This window comes from Hippoglossus stenolepis, chromosome 22 (genome assembly GCF_022539355.2).
Source record: "Hippoglossus stenolepis isolate QCI-W04-F060 chromosome 22, HSTE1.2, whole genome shotgun sequence".
NCBI lineage: Eukaryota > Metazoa > Chordata > Actinopteri > Pleuronectiformes > Pleuronectidae > Hippoglossus > Hippoglossus stenolepis.
In genome coordinates this window covers 4,396,710-4,415,159 of record NC_061504.1, presented here as the reverse complement: position 1 = coordinate 4,415,159, position 18,450 = coordinate 4,396,710, and the positions used below count along the sequence as shown (strand labels likewise).

Genomic DNA, 18,450 nt, shown 5'->3' with positions numbered 1-18,450 from the left:
TATGTGTAAACTTGCTTGGCAATAAAACCAGGTTCTGATTCTGGTGTAGAAATATCAATATATTACCTGCCAGATTACAGATGGAGATAGATATGTAGTTAATTGATACCAAATTGATAATTATTGAATTTGGGCTCAATTAAGTAATTACACCGAAATTAATTCACTTATGAACGAACTCAATCATTAATAATTATAATAATTAGGGCTGTCAAACGATTAAAATCAGGGTAGCTGTGATTAATGTGATGTGTTTTGTTATGAATCGATGGTGTCGGGTCATGTCTGCGTGTCGCTCCGCTCACTTTAACACTGAGCGTCTCGTGTTGTACTGAGCACAACATGCTGACGAGTCATTTTTCCTGAATTATTAAAAATGCAGCCTCATAAACTCTGGAGCGAATCAAACAAACACCCAGTGACTTCATGTGCTGATCAGGTCCTGATAACTAGTGAGGAGTGTTTATTAGTTCCAGTGTCAGCAGGTCAGAGTGGAGGAGGACACAGAAACTCCAGCTCGGTACAAACCACCTGCAGCTTCTGCTCTGATCACTGAGCAGCTGAGACCAGAGAAACTCTGTGTTTTCACTGTTTCCACTGTTCTTCTACGAAGTCACTGACCGGCTGCTTCACGTGAACGAGCTCTGACCTCACTGCGTGTGTCGCTGTGAGCGAGCGAGTGAGTGGGGGCGGGTACATGCAGCAGCTCATTCTGCGCGTGCGTTAATGCGGTAAAAAAAAATTACGCTTTAATTCCACAAATGAATCATCCCGCGTTAACGCGTTAATTTTGACAGCTCTAGTAATAATATGAACAACTCCTTACTAATGATAATAATTACCGCTTGATAAACTTTCGTGTGCGTTTGTTTTTCATCGCGGGCAATGCACTTCGGGAAAAGACTCCCATGATCCCACAGTTTGTAGTTCCCAGATTAGCTTGTTAGCACTGGCTATCAAAACGGAAAGAAAGGAGCGTTCGGTTCAGCAGCAGGTGAACAACTCTGCAGAAATCTGTCCACACAACTAAAGGTAATAACGGTGTCTTTCAACAAAACATTGTGGCTTCGTGTTTGGTTGCGAGGCACCACGATATACACAGTTTGTTTGCTATCATTGGCCTAGTTAGCAAGCTAACCTCAGCGGTGCTAACGTTAACTACGTGGCTTCCCCAGGTGTGGCTATAGCTAGCTAGCTTGACTAGCCACGTAAGTCGCTTTGAATTTCACTTGAGTTGAGATTGTTTGCGTTTACACGGACTAACCCGGTCTGAAGCGTGCTAACGACTGAGTGTTTACAGTCTACTGCCACGACTTAGCAAGGGAAACCTCCAGGGTAGTGGGTGTCCGACAACGGACGCACCAACGCAGCTAACAGGCTAGGTAGCATATCTTGTCGCGGGTCGTAGAGCGCGATATTTAAAACCGACTCGGAGCTTTTGACTGAATTCAGCCATGACTGGACACGTTCACTTAATTATACTTTAATAGTTTATACTTTAGAACTTTAATAGCTTGTATTTGCTAAGAGCAGCCAACAAACAACCAAGCTGTCTGTTTTGGGATTAGCGTTGACTCTTAAAACTACACGAGCTGTTATTAAAGCAGTTAAGAGTTATATTTATTTATAGCATTTGAATATTACGTGGACGCTGTTGTGCAGTAGTTGCAGACTCTTGATCCACAGAGGCAGCAGCCTGCGAGCTGAGCTAACTAATCACTTGAGATTGATGGAGAGCTTTTCCTGAGGCCGAGTGTTTAACAAGTATCTGGGGACTCGTCTCACAGCCTCCATGGTTACTGACAACACCACCAGGCTTCAACTGTCCTCTACGAGCTCCTCACACACACAGTCTTTGTCACTGTTAAAGTCCACTCGTTCATTCCTTTATTGTGACACAGACACATCAGCTGCTTCCCTTCACCTCCCTCTGACTCTTCCCTCGCAGAGGTGAAATGACCTCGTCCGCCCTCGGCCAGTCGGCGCCTTTCGTCCCAAACCTGAGCTCCGGGATGGGGAGGTCTGCAGCCGTGCTGGGGTTGTCTGCCGGGCTGGGGGGAGCAGAGATGGAGCTGCAGAAAATGCTGATCGATGAGAGGATGAAGTGTGAAAACCACCGGACCAACTACCAGACTCTGAAGGCTGAACACAAAAGGTAAAGCTGAATGGAATTTAATATGTAGTGATTTATTTGTTAAGCCCTTATCTTTATCTGCAGGTATTTTCCTTAATGGATATGGATTTCGATCAGATTAGGGAACATGCAGTAATGAAGTAATCATCTCTTCATTACAATGTATAGCCATTAGAGAGTGAGTAGGCTGCAGTGTAAATCTGTGTTTACCATGTTCTCAACTGAAAATTGTGCTATACCTTATATACATGTATTTATTCAGGATGTACTTGATTTTTTTTACTTAATTTAAAATTGAGTTTCATTATTTGTCCTACTTTCTATTCTTTCATTGATCCTGTGTTAAGTTAATATGACAAATTACTTTGAACCTGGAAAGCTTTGGTTGGTGTCAGTTAGCTGATTGCGTGATCCATCTCAATAGTGGTGTCTATTTTTCTCGCAGTCTGCAGGATGAGTTCACGCAGTCGCAGGGTGAACTGAGGCGGCTGCTGAGCGACAGGCAGGCTCAGCAGGAGAAAGTGCAGCTGTTGTTGGCTGAGCTGCGAGGAGAGATGATGGACAAAACCCGGGAGCTGGAGGAGCTTCGACTGCAGGTACAGTTTGATCAAGAAGAGAGGAAGAAGAAAAAATGGAACTTTAAGTAACCCCAAAAAAGATGTAGATTCACACTTGATTGGTCAAAGGTTAGAGAATCCATGTACAGAAAGATGTTTGTTTTCATGTTTAAATAGGTTATTTTTGGTTAGTATTTCTGCATACAAGTTTGTGTGTGTGTGTGTGTGTGTTGACCAGGTGATGACCCCTCAGCAGTTGGAGTTGCTCAGAGCTCAGGTGCAGCAGGAGATGGAGGCTCCGGTCCGAGAGAGGTTCAACAAACTGGAGGAGGTTAGTATCTTGCTAATTGTCAGTCACCCTTAAGCTCTCTGTGGCAGAGGGACACAGGGTGTCACTGACAGAGCTCTCTACTGTGTCTTGTTTGCTGTTCTCTGACATATTGTAAAGCATTTAGATCAAATCATATAGAAACTTGGTGAACTGCTGTCCTGCCTCACAAAGATGCTGGAAATGAAAAGATGTGATTGTGCTAATTGATTTGAGAGATTTCTTGTCGGAGACTTCAGTTACATTCTTTGTCGATTCGATTGACACCAAAGTCAGCACAGTGAAAAATAGTAGAAAATGTTTTTCGTGTCTTTTAATATATTAATGATATGATACATTTTATTGATGTAGTGCTTTAACAATGCTCAACGACACTTTCCGTATCTTAAAATTCTGAGCAAATAACTGAAATATAAAATGCACTTCATTATCACATATTCAAATATAATATACACATCATAAAACTACTATTTACTCTCAGGAAGGATTAAATGTTTTATTAATACATGAATTAGCAGCTGCAAATGACCTCTGCTCGAGAGTGAAGTGGCCTCTTATCCTTCAGTACCTGCTCTAAATAGGACATTAGCAACTGGGACTATCGAATCCATAGCAACGGTCAAGAGATTAGCATTGATTGCCTTTTGTAAAAACCTTTGAAAGTGAGAGCTTTCAAGGGATAGCGGCTCATTTCCATTTTTGACTGCCTGATTGCTCCTGCTCTTCTTTGACTGATGTGTGGCTAATGTGTGGTTATTGTGCCTCTTCACAGGAGACAGAGAAGTACAGGTCTGACTACAACAAGCTGCGGTATGATTACACCTTTGTCATGTCCCAGTTTGAGCACCAGAGAGAAGAACATGCTCGTATACTGGAGGAGAGGAGGATTCACTTTGATGCAGAGGTAGGTGGAGTTGTTATGATACACCTTTGTAAAATGGTCATAAATACAAAATCAGAACATGAGGTCTGAAGTATTTAACATTGTTTTGTCAGCTCTCTCGCCTGGAGAAGGACAGGGAAGACCTGGTGGCTCAGTACCAGGGTTCAGACCTGCTGCGTGACGGGAAACGAGTTGAGGCTCTGCTGAGGGAGAAAGCTCAGCTCCATCAGAGGCTGAAGGGGCTGGAGGGGGAGGTGGGCGAGCTTCGAGCCCAGAAAGAAAACTGCGGTCAGCAAGCTGAGAACGTTCAACGTATTCAGATCCGACAGCTCTCAGAGTCCCAGTCTACACTCAAGTCAATGGAGGTGAGTCAACAGCAGGCTCGTCACAGTCGTGTTTGCATGTTGCTGCACTTGGGATTGAAATTGTGCTAGCTTTTTTGTTTTGTTTTCTACAGTAACTTTTTCAGTTATAAAGTATAAGATTCAACAGTCTGAATTTTTGTCTTAAATGCATTAAAATATAATTTGAATATATTTGGTCTAAATGATGTATATTTTCATTAAACGCTACCCAGGTCATGCTTTAAAATAAATACAAAATTTAAAAATAACTATTTTGGCACTTCTTGCAAAGAAGTCATGTTTTGTAGTGCTGTTATAAAACTGCAAATAAGGAATTGATAACTGATAATCTAGAAGGTCAGAGTGGATCTCAGTAAAATCAGCTTGTCTGGGGGAAGGACTATAAATACTTGGTGTCTGTAGTTTAAGAGAGTGTGGTGTTTTGAGGGTTCGTCTCTTCTATGCTACTTCACCTTATCTTCAATTATGTGGAGCTGTAAATAATTCTGAGTCTGATGTCTTGAATGTCAATCATTATGATCTTAAAGTCTTAAAGGTATCTTTTGAAAACTGCAGAAACTCTGTTTTAGTTTTTTGCTGCAGCAATGAGTAAACTTACTTGCAGGGTGATCCCATTTTATCTTGTGAGAAATGAATTTACTAAAATTGCGACAAGGAAAATTATATTTTTCTTTGCATTGGTAATTGTTGAATCTGATTCGTTTTACAGGCAGAGAGACAGTCACTGCACCTGAAGCTGGAGCGGAGGGAGAGCGAGCTTCATCTGAGCAACGAGCAGATAGTCCAGCTCACTGGGCGACTGCACAAAGCTGAGAGAGAGGTCCACTCCCTCACCTCTGAGGTACGCTGCTCTGACCTCATCATCACATTATTGTGATCGCATTATTGAGCTGTGTCTGGGTTTCAGTTTCAGGTCGAGTGGGAGGGTTAAAATGCGTCAAGTTGATTCTTAACTGTTTTTGTCACAACATGATTTGAGATGTGTTTTGTTGTCATGAGAGGATTGCGGCTAAAATCCAGTCAGACCTGTTTTTGATAGTGTTTTCAGACATGAAAGTTAGCCTTTCTCATATGAAAATCGCAGCAGGAGATTGTCAGTATCAGATGTGTTCACAACAACAGGAAAATATGCAGAACATTCAGGCGAGGGTTGATGTCTGGATAGAACAGCAGGAGGCAGGACATGAGTTATACTATTGACTCAGTCGTACTGTTTTTTTTTATGACGACAACTGTACTACAAGCATTTGGACATATATATATATATATATATAATCTATCAATGTAAGAGTTGAGAAGAGTACGTTGTATGTTGAAATGTCACAAAGGACGTGAGTTTTCCAGACATTTTATTTCAGTATTTACACACAGGAATATTTAGACATTTCCTGGACATTTTAACAGGTGGCTGACAGGAAAGGTTCCAGAGCATGACACATGACATTTGAGTTGTCACATACAACTCCTTCAGTATATGTCAAGGAAATGTCTGCACTTCAGTGTATGTCTGAAAGCAGCTTAATCAAATTTCTCACTACCCACATGTGTGGTTAGTAAAGGACTGAAACAGTAAACAGCTTATGTTATAGTGCTTAAGTAACCTAAATCTGCCTGTTGAGTCCTAGCTAAGAATAAAGACAACTACAGCAACTGGGATTGTACTGGAAAACTAGAGCTCTAACTAACGCTAGCAAAAATATGTAGGTGACGATAGAATGAGACATTTTCAATAATTGCATCCAGCAGATGTTTCTTGTCTTTCCTGTAGCATAACTCATATGAATGTTGTCTGTCTGTTCTCAGATTCAAAGTCTGAAACATTCACATAAGCTGGAGATGGACGGTGTCAAACTGGAGTGTAACCACTCGAAAGGAGAGATGGAGAGGGAGAGAGACGCGCTGCAGGCGCAGAGCGATGGTATAAAAAAACAGACACACTGCAGTGTATGCATATATGTAGATGCCTAATCTCATTTAGTTTTGTTGTAATGTGATTCATTGAACAAATTTACTGACATTTTCAGGTCAGGGATTCAGTTTGAAAGTATTTATGAATCTGTTCAAATATAATGTTGTAGGTGTTAATTGAATGCTAATATTTTGAAAAAGTAATTTTTTTCTGCAGCCTGCATAGATTGTAATGCTTTGTCTTATATCGATAATATTGAACAAAAACTTAAGGTGTCCACACGGTGACGTCTTGAATTAACACTCGCAGATGTATCATTTCACTGCGAAGCAGAATGCAGTATACTTGTGAGACTCTGTCGGACTGTCATGGTAAGTTGTGTGTTTCAGGTCTGCAGGCGGATGTGGAGGTGCTTAAAGCTCTAGTGGAGCGACACAAAGATGTCCTGGTGGAGAAGGAGAGGGAGATGGTTAGGAGGGTGCAGGCGGCCTGTGAGGAGGACTTCCGCAAAACTGCAACTCTGCACGAGGAAAAGTGAGGATCATCTTTCATTAACAGTTTTAATCCCATAAAAGAATTTTGAAAGCATATGTGCTTTTTTTGATTACTCCACCAAAGTTGACATTTTAAAAGTGTTATTGGTACAACCTCATGACCAAAAGTTAGCTCTCTGCAACACAAACATTTCTTTTATTTTAGTTATCTTTTACTCTCCTGCTGTACGTGTCATTTTAAACCTTTTTTCTACTGTATATGTCAGATTGGAGTTGGAGAACCGTCTTGCTGCACTGGAACAGCAGAGGGCGCTGCAGGACGCTACAGATCACGCTCAGAAGGAGGAGTGGGAGGAACGTGTCCGCAGCTCCCAGCAAGGGGAGGAGTCTTCCCGCAGAGAAGTGCAGAACCTGAGGTCAGTATCTACTCAGCTGAGTTTGTCAGCGAGAAAATCTGCTGCATGTGCAATTTGCGGTGACATTATCTGAACTGTAAGGTTAATTCCTCTAAATATAACCAATTTAAATTGGGGGTTGTGAGATGATGCACCTTCTCACAACAATCTTAATTCCCTTTTTAGCCTCTGCCTCAGTTTCCGTTCCTGTAGAAACACTGAGGAACAGAAACAGGGCAAAGCAATGGTGTCAGGGACTGATCAATGTGATGTGAGGACATTTTGACCAATTTGTGCAAGAAAAAAGGAGGGAAAGCACTTCAGCATTTTTGAATGATGGAATTATATTCATTGTTTTATTTAATGTTTTACTCAGAAGCAGAATTCAGCAGCAAATGTCACAGCTCGAGGAGCTGGAGAGACAGAAAACAGAGATTGCTGATCTACAGCAGGTAAACACAGTCCTGCAGTTGTGACACCTTGAAAAATGAAATCATACCAAGGAGATTCTGTTTCATTCTAATTAATGGTGATTTTGTTTGACCCAACAGCAAAACCAAGCTGTAGGTGTTCAGCTTGGGACGCTTTCACATTCTGAAGGTGACTTGATGGAGAAAAACCAGCGTCTCAGAGAAACAATGGACAGACTCAGGGAGGAGCTGAGGACGACCCGAGGTCAGGCCGAGAAGAGCCAACACGAGGCAGAGAGGTACGCCTGCATATTAAGAAAACTGCTGGAAAGAGTCTGGAACATGCTGTCATTTAGACACTTTTTTTATTTGCGTGTTTTCCAGGATGTTGGAAGATCGTCAGGTGGAGTGGTGGGAGGAGAAGCACAAGCTGCAGCAGCGAGAGTCCGAGCTGCAGCACAAACACTCTCGGGTCAAAGAGAAAATGCAGAGGGCAGCGGCGGCTCAGAAGAAGGTAGTGATGCTTCCTACAGACTTTTCAACAGGAAACGTTAAGATGTTTGGTTCTAATAATTACATTCACTTACAAATGTGTCACACTGAACAACTCGAAATCAAACCCATTATCAGGCCCAACAGAAAATCTTTTTCAGTTAAAGTTTCATTCCAGCCCTCCGCTTCAATAAAACTTCCCCATACATCCCAATATTTATTAAATTCATAATTCCTTTTGGCAACATATCCTCACAAGACAGGTTTGCCGATTGTTTTATATAATAATTTGAGCACTTGCTTCCATGATGCAGGACCATCTAAAATACCATACCATTTTGTCCACAAGTATTATATGGAATAGCTAAGTATTTAGTATTTAAAAAGTAGGTTTTGTTGCCCTGTAGCATGTCTACAGACATTTTGTAACATTTTACAACTCAAGTGGCTTTAAAGGAGACTTTAATTTAACTTTGCAGAAGTGTTAGATAAAATAAAGTGTGTGTGTTGTACAGAGGAAGACGCTGACAGAGAACAAGGAGAAGAGACTGCAAGAAAAGATCCAGCTGCTGCAGGCACAGAAAGAGGAACTGGAACTGGAAACTGCTGCAGCCAAGAAGTAAACCTCAACTCTCATTACAAGAAATAATCACATTAAACTGATGTCCTTCTGTATGTCACTGGTCAAAGTTGTTAATACATGTAAATATCCATTAATCTTAGATCCTTATTTCCTCTCTCCCTCCAGACATTCATCATTCTCAGTGGAGCAAGCTCAACTCAGCAAACGGCTGAAGGAGCTACAGCGTCGACACAATGAGTTTCGACACCTCCTCCTGGGCAGCGGGGTTTCTTTCAGCGGAGGCCCAGCGGTCCTCACCTCCTCACCCAACCCCTTCCTCCTCCTTGGCACTGAGGGGCCATTAGCTGACATCCCAGTAAGCACAAGCAGGCGAATGCACACATCTGAAAATGTTTGAGGCCTAAATCCAATTGCAGCAAAAACTGTGGATTTTTAGCTAAAGATGGACGACATGATTGCTCCCAAAAGGGAAGCAAAAAAATCATCTTGATTGTCCTCTGGCGGCAGTAATAGGTCATAAACAATCACAAAATACGCATGTATATACCTTAACGACCAGGTGCGACTTTGCGTGTTTCTCCCTTTTTAGAGCTGGATAAGACGCGTTTTATACAATGTCATTGTTTTCAAGCGACTCGCGATTATTGAGCATGTGTATCAGAGGGACGATCACTACTGCACAGACTCTCGCTCCAAATGATGTCAACAGCGCAAGCCCCCTTATACCGGATTTGACTTTAATATTTGTACAACGAGAGGGATCATCCTCATCTCATCATTACATTTAGCTGACGCATTTATCCAAAGCAACTTACAATAAGTGTGTTCAATCATGGGGGTACAAACCCAGAATCAAGTAAGTGTCATATAAGTCAGTATTTAAATTCTTATACACCATAGATGACGGTGGTTTATTAAACATCTTCTTAACCAAGGTGTAGTCCAAAGAGATTTGTCTTTAGCCTGCGGGCAAAGATTTGTTGATTTTCAGCTGTTGTGATGTCAATGGGGAGCTCGTTCCACTATTTAGGAGCCAGGACAGCAAACAGCGGGGACTCTGAGTGGCTAGTGAGGGAGCACCAAGCCGATTGGATGGGCTGGGGTGTAAGGTTTAACCATTTCCTGGATGAAGACTGGGCCTGACCTGTTCACAGCACGGTACGCAAGTACTAGTGTCTTGAAGCGGACGCGGGTAGCCACTGGTAACCAGTGAAGGGTTCGGTGTACTGCGAGTGAACTTTTGAAGACCAGTGGAGCTGCTGCATTCTGGATGAGCTGCAGAGGTGGGATGACCAGAGCCTGTGCTGCCTTCTGAGTGAGAATTGAACGTATTATCCGGATGTATCTACACGAGTGGGTTGTTGCAGCAAGGAGAGTTGACTGTTGAGTGTCACCACCAGGTTCCTCGCGGTCTGGGTGGGGGCTACCACCCAGTTGTCTATGGTAATAGTTAGCTTATGGATGGGAGAGCCTTTCCCTGGAAGGCAAAGTTTGGTTTTGCCAAGGTTAATTTTCATCCTCCAGGAGAAATGAGTAGAAAGAAGAGAGAGGGAGACTACAGGAAGAACAACACGTCCCCCCCCTCTCCATCAATGGGACTATGGTGGAGAGAGTCGGCAGCTTGAGGTTTGTCAACCTGATCTGGACTCACCACACAGGCTCCATCAGAAAGAGGCTCTGCAGCCCATCCTCTGCAATTTCTACAGGTGCACCATACAGATTATCCTCTACACCCAGGAAGAAGGTCAACAGGAAAATTGAACACAATATTCTGTTAGATTTTATTTAATCTTTTTGCTTGTGTAATATTTTTTGAGCATGGCTAGAAGGCAACCTGTGACCCAAGCATTTGATTGCCTACGACTGCTGTATGTAATTGTTGTGCACATGAAGAAAAGTGTTGAATCTTGAAGTAGGATGAGATCAGAGCCTGAGGCAGCTAGATCCTGAAGGGAGGATCTGGTGGTTCCATGTGTCTAATGCAGCAGAAAGATCTAAAAGGATATGATGGAGAGACTGCTTTAGCAGTGTGAAGTTGCTCTGAGACGACAAGGAGGGCAGTCTCAGTTGAGTGGCCTGCTTTGAAACCAGACTGGTCAAGAAGGTTATGGTGGAGATAGGAGCGTTGATTAAAGATAGTTTGCTTGAGAGTTTTGGATAGAAAGGGAAGAAGAGACAGGTATGTAGTTGTTTACCTTAGACGGGTTGAGGGTGGTTTTCTTCAGGAGAGGGTTAACTCTTGCCTCCTTCAGAAAGTGAGGGAAACAGTCAGTTGACAGGGAAGTGTTTAAGATGGTTGGGAGCAATAGACTTGAGAATGTGAGATAGAACATCATTGGGAGACAGGGGGGTGAGAGGTACAGCAGTTTGTATGGCAAATAAGGTTAATAGTAGGGAAAAGAGTGAGCTAGCTTACTGAACTTATTGAAGTCTCAAGTACAAAATGGAAATCTGACCACATTGTCAGTAGTTAGCATATAACAATTTGCCTTGTTTAGAATGTAAGGAAAAAAATTACATATGCTATTGTAAAGGAGAACGGGTGGATCTGTCGCGCTGTGTACGGGCGCTGCCCACTGACTCTCACAATAAATTAATAATACTTTATAGGATTGATAACCTTGCCATCTGGCCCCACCACATATGAAAGAACAAACACACACAATATTTTCCCCAAACCCCAGGTTCATATAGTCCCTCTGTTCAAACAAAATAGTTTGTCACTTATAGTCCTGAATCCCAAAAAACGTCCCAAAGCAAAGTTTAAGCACGTGTGGTGTAGTGAGATTGCCGCAAACAATATACAAAATAGTCCACGCTATTCTCACCGCCCAGAATAAGAGTCCAGTCCTCACGGTAATCCCTGAACGTTTCGCCCAGGCAATAATCCAGTTTATCAGGTCCGCTGTTTCACCGAACTTTGCTGGTTGCTCACTGGCCCGCACAAACAAAACAACTGCCGTCACTTCCCACTTATAACATTTGGATATAAAGAAACCAATCTATACACAATACATACAATAAACAATTCTAATTTAAGGCTTCTGACAGAAATATGCACAGACTATATATTATGTAGGTAACAAGAGCAGATTCTCTGTCCTCCCCAACACATTTCCTGTACATATAAAGTGCACTTAGGTTACCTTTACAAGCAAAGTTGAAGGATTATGGAGCTCTTGACATTGTCGAGGTTTGCAAGATGGACACTTGTGTGACATTAATGAAGACAACGTGTTTTAAAAGGAACAAAATTATGAAACAATGTATAAACACAAACTAACTAAAGGTGCAATTACTATATATATGAGTGAGTGAGTGAAAGTGGTGTCCAAATGGCGGCTGGCCACAATGAAACAAAGGAGCAACGGTTACACCATGTGGTTGAGGTCACATGTGTTACCTCTGCAGAGGCTAAAAGAAGTAACATTAGCTTTGAAATAACATATTAGCAAATCTCACAACGACACCTCAAACTTGTAAAACATCACATGGATACAATTAAACAGGCCTGTGCATTGCCTAGTGTAATTAGGCCAATTGAGGTACTGTTTGAAGTCTAGTGTAGCTGGTTGTGGCACATCTGCTTGTCAGGCCTTTTTGAAGGTTTTAGCAGTCTGCTTGGGTAGTGAGACGTGCCCCTGTCCTTGTGGAGAAGTCTGTAGAAAAGTCAAAGCTGTTATCAGCCTGGTGAACTCATGGGGCCCACAGGGACCAATAGTGGTAGAAAGTCTCGTTTCACGTAGTTGAGAAGACGAAGCACCCTGGGAGACTGAGTTGTGGAAGCTCCCTTTTGTCTTCAGAACAAAGGAAACATGCGGTCGCAGGCTTTGGCTACACCTGTAGGCCCAAGTCCTCCCCAAAATCTCCTAAAGGACCTGGTAGAAAACACAAATAATGAAATTCTAAAGACAGTGGAGTCAAATGTGGCAGCGTGTAGAGAGAAAAAACTTTTACCAGTGGTGGATGTCTTGGCCAGTTTGATCCAGGCTTCCAACTAGGAAGTCAAGAGATTGCTAGGTAGCAAAGCCAGAGAAGAAGTTTTTCAGTTTCCAAGGCCTCCTGGGACGGGAGACGTAGGGGTCGCCGCAGCCGTCAGCCTCCCCGGAAGACTCCTCGTCCTCCGAGTCTTTGTACGCTGACGCTTCAAGGCTCGGCGGCTCTTTGTGCTCTGCGCCTGGCGATGCTCAGCTGCTGCGTGCAAACGGGGTCAATCACGCACCTGCTGCTAACGGGCCACCTGCATGCCACACTCTTTTCTTTAAGTCGCTTGGGATCAAAGCACACACCACTAAAGCCACATCAGACTTTAATCAGTGAAGAGGTGAGTTGAGCTAAATCTCCAAATTTACCTCACAGGTACAATTGAATGCACTTTTACTCTTAACTGCTTCTCTTCAACTCTGAGCTACTTGAGTGAAACACAACTCAAGGTAAGACTAAACACCAATCTAATTAACTTAACAGACCTGATACATTAGTATTCTAGCAGACAAAGTAATTTCTAACATTACCTCAGCTGTCCAAATATAGAGTAAGGCATCAAAAAACCAATGAACATTACATAGTTAAGCATCTGAAAACACATTGCAGTATAGTGTTCAAATGTGGCAAGTGTCATAGCTGAGCTTGTAGACCACAGTAAAAACCAGATAGAACAGAATGGTTTCCAAAGTGTTGGTGCCGTACCTTCATGTGGCCGTGTGAGTCGAGGCTGTTGGAGCGTCACCTTGCTCTTCCTGTGTGTTCCGCAGGACCGCAACCAGAGGGACTTGTCTCTGCTGCGTCGCAGGCTCCAGGATCTGGAGAGCGCCCAGCAGCTGCAGCTGGAAGAACTGGGATCTGTGGCGCAGACTGACCTGGCCCCCGGTCCCCAGCCTGACCTCTGACCCCTACACTGCTTCACATTGGACTTGCACTACAATGAGCCCAGGTTTCCAATCAAAGACACCAACAGTGTGTTTTTTTTTACTAAATACTTTGAAAGTTTATTGATGCATTTACACGTCTCGCTACTGTGATGGTGAAATGCCGCGGCACCTTTTTCAATCCACCTCAGGATTTGATGTTTTTATACTTTTGCTCTCGAGTCACAGAGTTGATACAAAGGTTGAACACACTCCAGGCTGTGAATTACAATGTTTATACCGACTGTTGATGTCACATCCACCCTGTTTTACATGAATGATATTGATAAAAGACAATGATTTACCGATAAACACTTTTTGTGACACTTTTGACTTTGTGTATTTAAGTTGATATCGCAACAGTTAAAGATTCTTTGTGGAGGGTTTAGGGCAATCTATGGCCATTCACCTTAAATAGACAATCATTTTCATAAATATCTTTGGATCCTTCTACAATCACCTGAATCGTCGCTGCTTAATAGGTCATAGCATAGTGCTTTTTGGTCACCCACAGACCACCGGAGCTTCTTCTGCATGCTTACAGTAACACAGGGGATTCTGTTGGTAGCAATCTCCACCCTCACTGCTAGATGGCCCTAAATCCTACACAATGAATTTTTAACAACTAAATGCTCATCACAAATGAACTACAGACAGGATGCGTGTCCCTGACAATTACTACTTAACACACAAACATGACGGTTACCGGCTCCCGCCACCTTCCTGTCGTGGCTCAGGCAGCTCAGCTCCACGAGCAGCTCTTCAGTCCGTCAAACTGCGTTTTCGCATGATGCAGTTGCTCCGTCAGCTCGGTAGGGGCGCCGTTCTCGTTCAACTTGTCTTTAATCTGGAAAAAGGCATTTTACAACACAGTTGCTTTTTACAATGCCATTGCTTTTTTCTAAATAATGTTTGGTGGGGCCACGTGTCATAAAAGACTTTAGAATGAAGCAGATTAATCCTCTTATATTAAGACAACTCGTGCAGTCATTTCTATTCAAAAAATCTTTGTGTTTCGCTGCGATGACTTTTGAAAAAGTGCACAGGAAGCCACAGGAGAAGCAAAGGCTCATAAATCTCATATCCTGTACATGTGCCATCACATCACTGTTAGTTTCGCGAGGGAAGTCACTGTGGGTTGTTGCATGTCAACCCTGGGGCTACAGTAGAAAGACACTGAGCAGAGCACATAACCTCATCAAGCCCAAGTTTCAGTGTCTCAAACACCGGACGATTGACCCACCTCTGTGAAGTAGCTCTGGATGAATTTGTAGAGCTCTCTGAGGGCTGCCGTTTCGTTGAATTCATTGTCGTGTTTCTGAAATCCAAACAAACTGTCATCCTCTCGCAATGTCACCTTTATTCCTTCCTTCGTTTCACATCTAGTACTGAAATGGACGTTACCTTTGACTCCTCCCGCAGGAAGCTCTTGAACTCGGACTCTGTGATTACTGACTGCTCTCTGATCTGCTTGTAGTAAGCCCTCACTTCCTGTTTGAACCTGGGAATGTCTTTGGCGTACAGGAGCTTGTTGGTCGGCGTGTGCTGCAACACAACATTCAAGTTCAAACTTTCAGCTGCGTGATTTGCCTTTTACGTTTGGCTCCAGCTCCGCCGGTATTGTGTGTGGCTCTTCACCTTCCCCAGCTGGAACTCGGTGAGGGAGAAGGAGTCCATGAAGGCCTGAGCGATGACGGACAAGCAGCCGTCGAGCTGTGGCGTTTTCTCCATGTCGAAAACAAACTGCGGGTTTTTCAGGATGTTGATCCAGAAGCGCAGAGGTAAACTGAAAAGATACAAAAACACGTTAAACTTGTCCACCTCGGCAGGTCTGCTGTGTCTCCTTCTTTCTGTCCACACAGCCGTACCTGTTGGTCTTCCAGATGTGCAACACCTCCGGATCCGTGATCTTCATGTCGGCCGCCTGAGCGTCCAGGAAGTCAAAGAAGTATTTGATGGCGTGTGGAGCTCTGCCGTGCGTCAACCCCCAGATGGACTTAAACAGGTTCTCCACAAACGAATGCACTGCCACCTGACAGACCGAGAGAAAAGGGGAGGTAAAGTCTTCTTTAATGTTTACAGCCCGATAAAATCAGCTGTTAGGAATTCTAACCGGGTGAAAGTGGGCGATTTTGGTTTTGTGTGTATTGTCATTCTTTTGACTTTGTTCTATCTTCTACATATTATAAATACTACACAATTGATTTGACGCAATATGTCCAGTAGATAATCTGTGTTGATTGATGGTTATGCCTCACAAAAACATGTTTTTTATTTTACAGAATATTACATATTGATGTTTACATTTTACATAAAAACTGTCATGGAAATCTGGTTTAACTGTGTTTGTCCTTTGTTCAAAGAACTCAGCTGACTGACACCACACCCTCATGATACTATTTCCTCTCCAACACATTTAGGATGCAGCCTCTATGTTCCAGACACACAACACAATGCTGCCAGCTTTAAGTAGAGCGCAGCTACAGTTTCTAATCTGCTTGGACTCCTCTCTGGGTTAACGTCATGCCACCTCCTCTCACCATAACCCTAAACTGTCGCTGTTTAATTTCCTGTCACAAAGGGGAAGCTCCAAAAAAAAGGTGCTCTTTGCAGTGCCACACAAATAGCGCTTTGGTCTAACTGAAATGAGGCCGTGTTCCTCTTGCCTTGGTGGACAGCAGCTTGGTGAGGTGCACTTCCTTCAGTTTTAACTTCTTCCTCTCTGGGTCCTTCCTTTGGTCCTCGTCCACATCAGGATCAATCTGCGTTTAAAGGACACACCGGCCACCAAGTGGGCTCATCTCAATCCAAGAAGAACTACATTTAATGATTCACTTCAAGAAACATCCAACTCATTCTTACCAAGTGGAAGTATTTTCTAGAGAAGTTCTCATCATCTAGAGCGAAAATGAGAAGAAATGAACATTGATCGTTGGGAGAAAGAATTACATTTGTTTGATGGGTGTTGATCAGATTGTTCCTTTTTCAAAACTGTCTCAATAAAATGAAGTTATGCTCCACATTAACTGCAACTGACTAAGATCCTTTTCTATACACCTGTGCTTCACAGGACAAATTGGGGGCCATTTTTTTAAGGTGACACGCTACACGTGCAGCTGAAAATAGTTTGTTTCTCTCACTGAGCATTCATCCATGTTGTAAGAAACCCAATCTACATGTGTGACAAAATAATCACCAGTCAAACGGAAGCAGACTGACTTATAGGTTTTGCTTCAGTGGCGACTCAAATACAATTTCAATCTGCAAACCTCCGCCAACTTTTATGGAAATCAGCTCAGTTATTTTGAGTTATCGTGCTCACAAACAAACCACCAAAGACAAAGTTGGAAACATAAACTGACATAATAAAAATCTGAAAGTATTTTTCTTTCTCTAATAGAAATAACAATGGGAAAAAAATGTCTGAATTTGCATCTTATGACTGCACATTGCAAATATATATATTTTTGGAGTATGTGATATCTGACAATGGACATTTTGGGCTACGGGTTTATTAATTTTTTTTTACACTTCAGAGACTGGACAATTTATTGCTTGATCCAAAAAAGGAGAATTAAAATGAGTGAGTTGTGGGTCAGGTTGACATTACTTGGACATTCATAAAAATTATAGCAGGAACAACTCCCACAGTCAATTCAAACTGTTTTCAGGAATCTAAATGTGAAGAGGAAAAAAGTGTCTCTGCTCTCACCCTTCACACTTCCCTGTGGACTCAGAGGAGGATGACTTTTCCTCTGAAGCACTTTGATCGTCGCTCCATCGGGAACCTGAACGACCAAAAGACCGTCGCAGAGAAAAGGTCAACAAATCGGGTCCATTTCAACACATTGCTGCTCCTTCGGTTCTCTTGCTGTTAATACTGATGGGTTCTGAGGATGTGTGTGTGTTGTGTTACTATTTGAATGTTAAAAACAGCTTGGAGATCGGTTGGCTTGTTTTTGGTGAAAATTAACATTCTCTGATTTCAGGTTTTTTCCACAGTGCTCGTCTAATGACAGTAAATATCTTTGGTTTGTGGATGACGCGAGCCACTTGAGGAGGCCATCTTGGGGATTCAGATTTATGGACCAAACGTAATCAACAGATAATTGATAAAGAAAATAATCATTCATTGCGGCCTTAACGTACATAAAGTTTAACTGCATTTCGAATATTACCGGAAACATTTGCAATGACTGGTTTGTTATCTACACTCTGAGTTCAGTTTTCAGTCTGTGAACCTCACATAACCACCACCACAGGTACAGTGGTGCACATTGACCAGCGGGCGGGGACAGCAGCAGTGAAGCTGAAAGTAGGAGGAGGAGTATGCCCAGTTGTAGATCTGTACAGGGTGTGTTTCAGTTTATGTGAGGTTACACCGCAGCAGCTTCCTCTATCCAACACACAACAACACAACCCACAAGAGTCTATGACAGGGAGCAAGGGGGAGGGAGAGAGGGAGCCCTCGTCATCCGTCTCACCTTGTAGTGCTTCAGTGTGTTGAGCATCGTCACCTCCCCGATAACCTCAGAGCTTCTATCCACTTCCTCGAGAGGAACAAAACATCCGTCCCTCTCGTACTCTGGTGGGAAAGTTGTTGTTAAACAGCTTGAAGAGACTTTTTTTTACAGGTAAAGACGAGTTTAGGGAAAGTTTGATATCAAATGTTCATTTCATAAACCATCATGTAAAATGGACACAAATACTTCAAATCACGTGCTGTGCTTTAACAATTAGATCTGCCATTGTTCTTCTTGCTGTGGGCAGTTTCTTAAACCTTTCTGTGTACATTTGGTGACAAATGTTTAAAGACATACTTGTCAATGCTTAAATAATAAAGGTCATAACAATCATAAAGATACAAAACCAATTATTAAGTAAAGAGGAAAAAATAAAGATCTATCTTTTTTTTCAGCTGTGTTTAACATGCTTTGATCTGTTTGATTTGATTCTGTAAAGTACTTTGTGGCTGTTTTTAAAAGCGCTGTAC

The 18,450-nt window shown here is 42.6% G+C and overlaps 2 protein-coding genes across 2 annotated transcripts in view; one reads left to right on the top strand and one right to left on the bottom strand.

The window, feature by feature from the left end:
* The first annotated feature begins 705 nt into the window (after positions 1-705).
* On the top strand, positions 706-13,785 carry cep83 (centrosomal protein 83). The gene is made up of 16 exons (XM_035147032.2): positions 706-1,032; positions 1,949-2,155; positions 2,580-2,730; positions 2,930-3,022; positions 3,792-3,923; positions 4,016-4,267; positions 4,977-5,108; positions 6,071-6,185; positions 6,566-6,710; positions 6,937-7,086; positions 7,442-7,517; positions 7,617-7,774; positions 7,860-7,989; positions 8,483-8,586; positions 8,716-8,905; positions 13,305-13,785. Exons 2-16 carry the CDS (start codon positions 1,956-1,958, stop codon positions 13,437-13,439), a joined length of 2,163 nt encoding a protein of 720 aa, XP_035002923.1. The 5' UTR covers positions 706-1,032; positions 1,949-1,955; the 3' UTR covers positions 13,440-13,785.
* Positions 13,512-18,450, bottom strand: part of plxnc1 (plexin C1) — a 38,287-nt gene continuing 33,348 nt past the window's right edge. The window contains exons 23-31 of the mRNA XM_047338666.1: positions 17,942-18,042; positions 17,170-17,245; positions 16,320-16,354; positions 16,124-16,219; positions 15,326-15,489; positions 15,096-15,243; positions 14,862-15,002; positions 14,701-14,775; positions 13,512-14,304 (exon numbers count right to left, since the gene is read on the bottom strand). Coding sequence (XP_047194622.1) covers positions 14,200-14,304; positions 14,701-14,775; positions 14,862-15,002; positions 15,096-15,243; positions 15,326-15,489; positions 16,124-16,219; positions 16,320-16,354; positions 17,170-17,245; positions 17,942-18,042 — 941 coding nt within the window. The 3' untranslated portion in view covers positions 13,512-14,199. The remainder of the gene's footprint in view (positions 14,305-14,700; positions 14,776-14,861; positions 15,003-15,095; positions 15,244-15,325; positions 15,490-16,123; positions 16,220-16,319; positions 16,355-17,169; positions 17,246-17,941; positions 18,043-18,450) is intronic.

Excerpts from the sequence above, each read along its gene's own strand:
- cep83 (XM_035147032.2), top strand. The coding sequence starts at position 1,956 with ATGACCTCGTCCGCCCTCGGCCAGTCGGCGCCTTTCGTCCCAAACCTG. Across the intron at positions 2,156-2,579 it reads CTGAAGGCTGAACACAAAAG|TCTGCAGGATGAGTTCACGC; the intron begins GTAAAGCTGAAT and ends TTTTTCTCGCAG. Across the intron at positions 8,906-13,304 it reads GGCCATTAGCTGACATCCCA|GACCGCAACCAGAGGGACTT; the intron begins GTAAGCACAAGC and ends TGTGTTCCGCAG.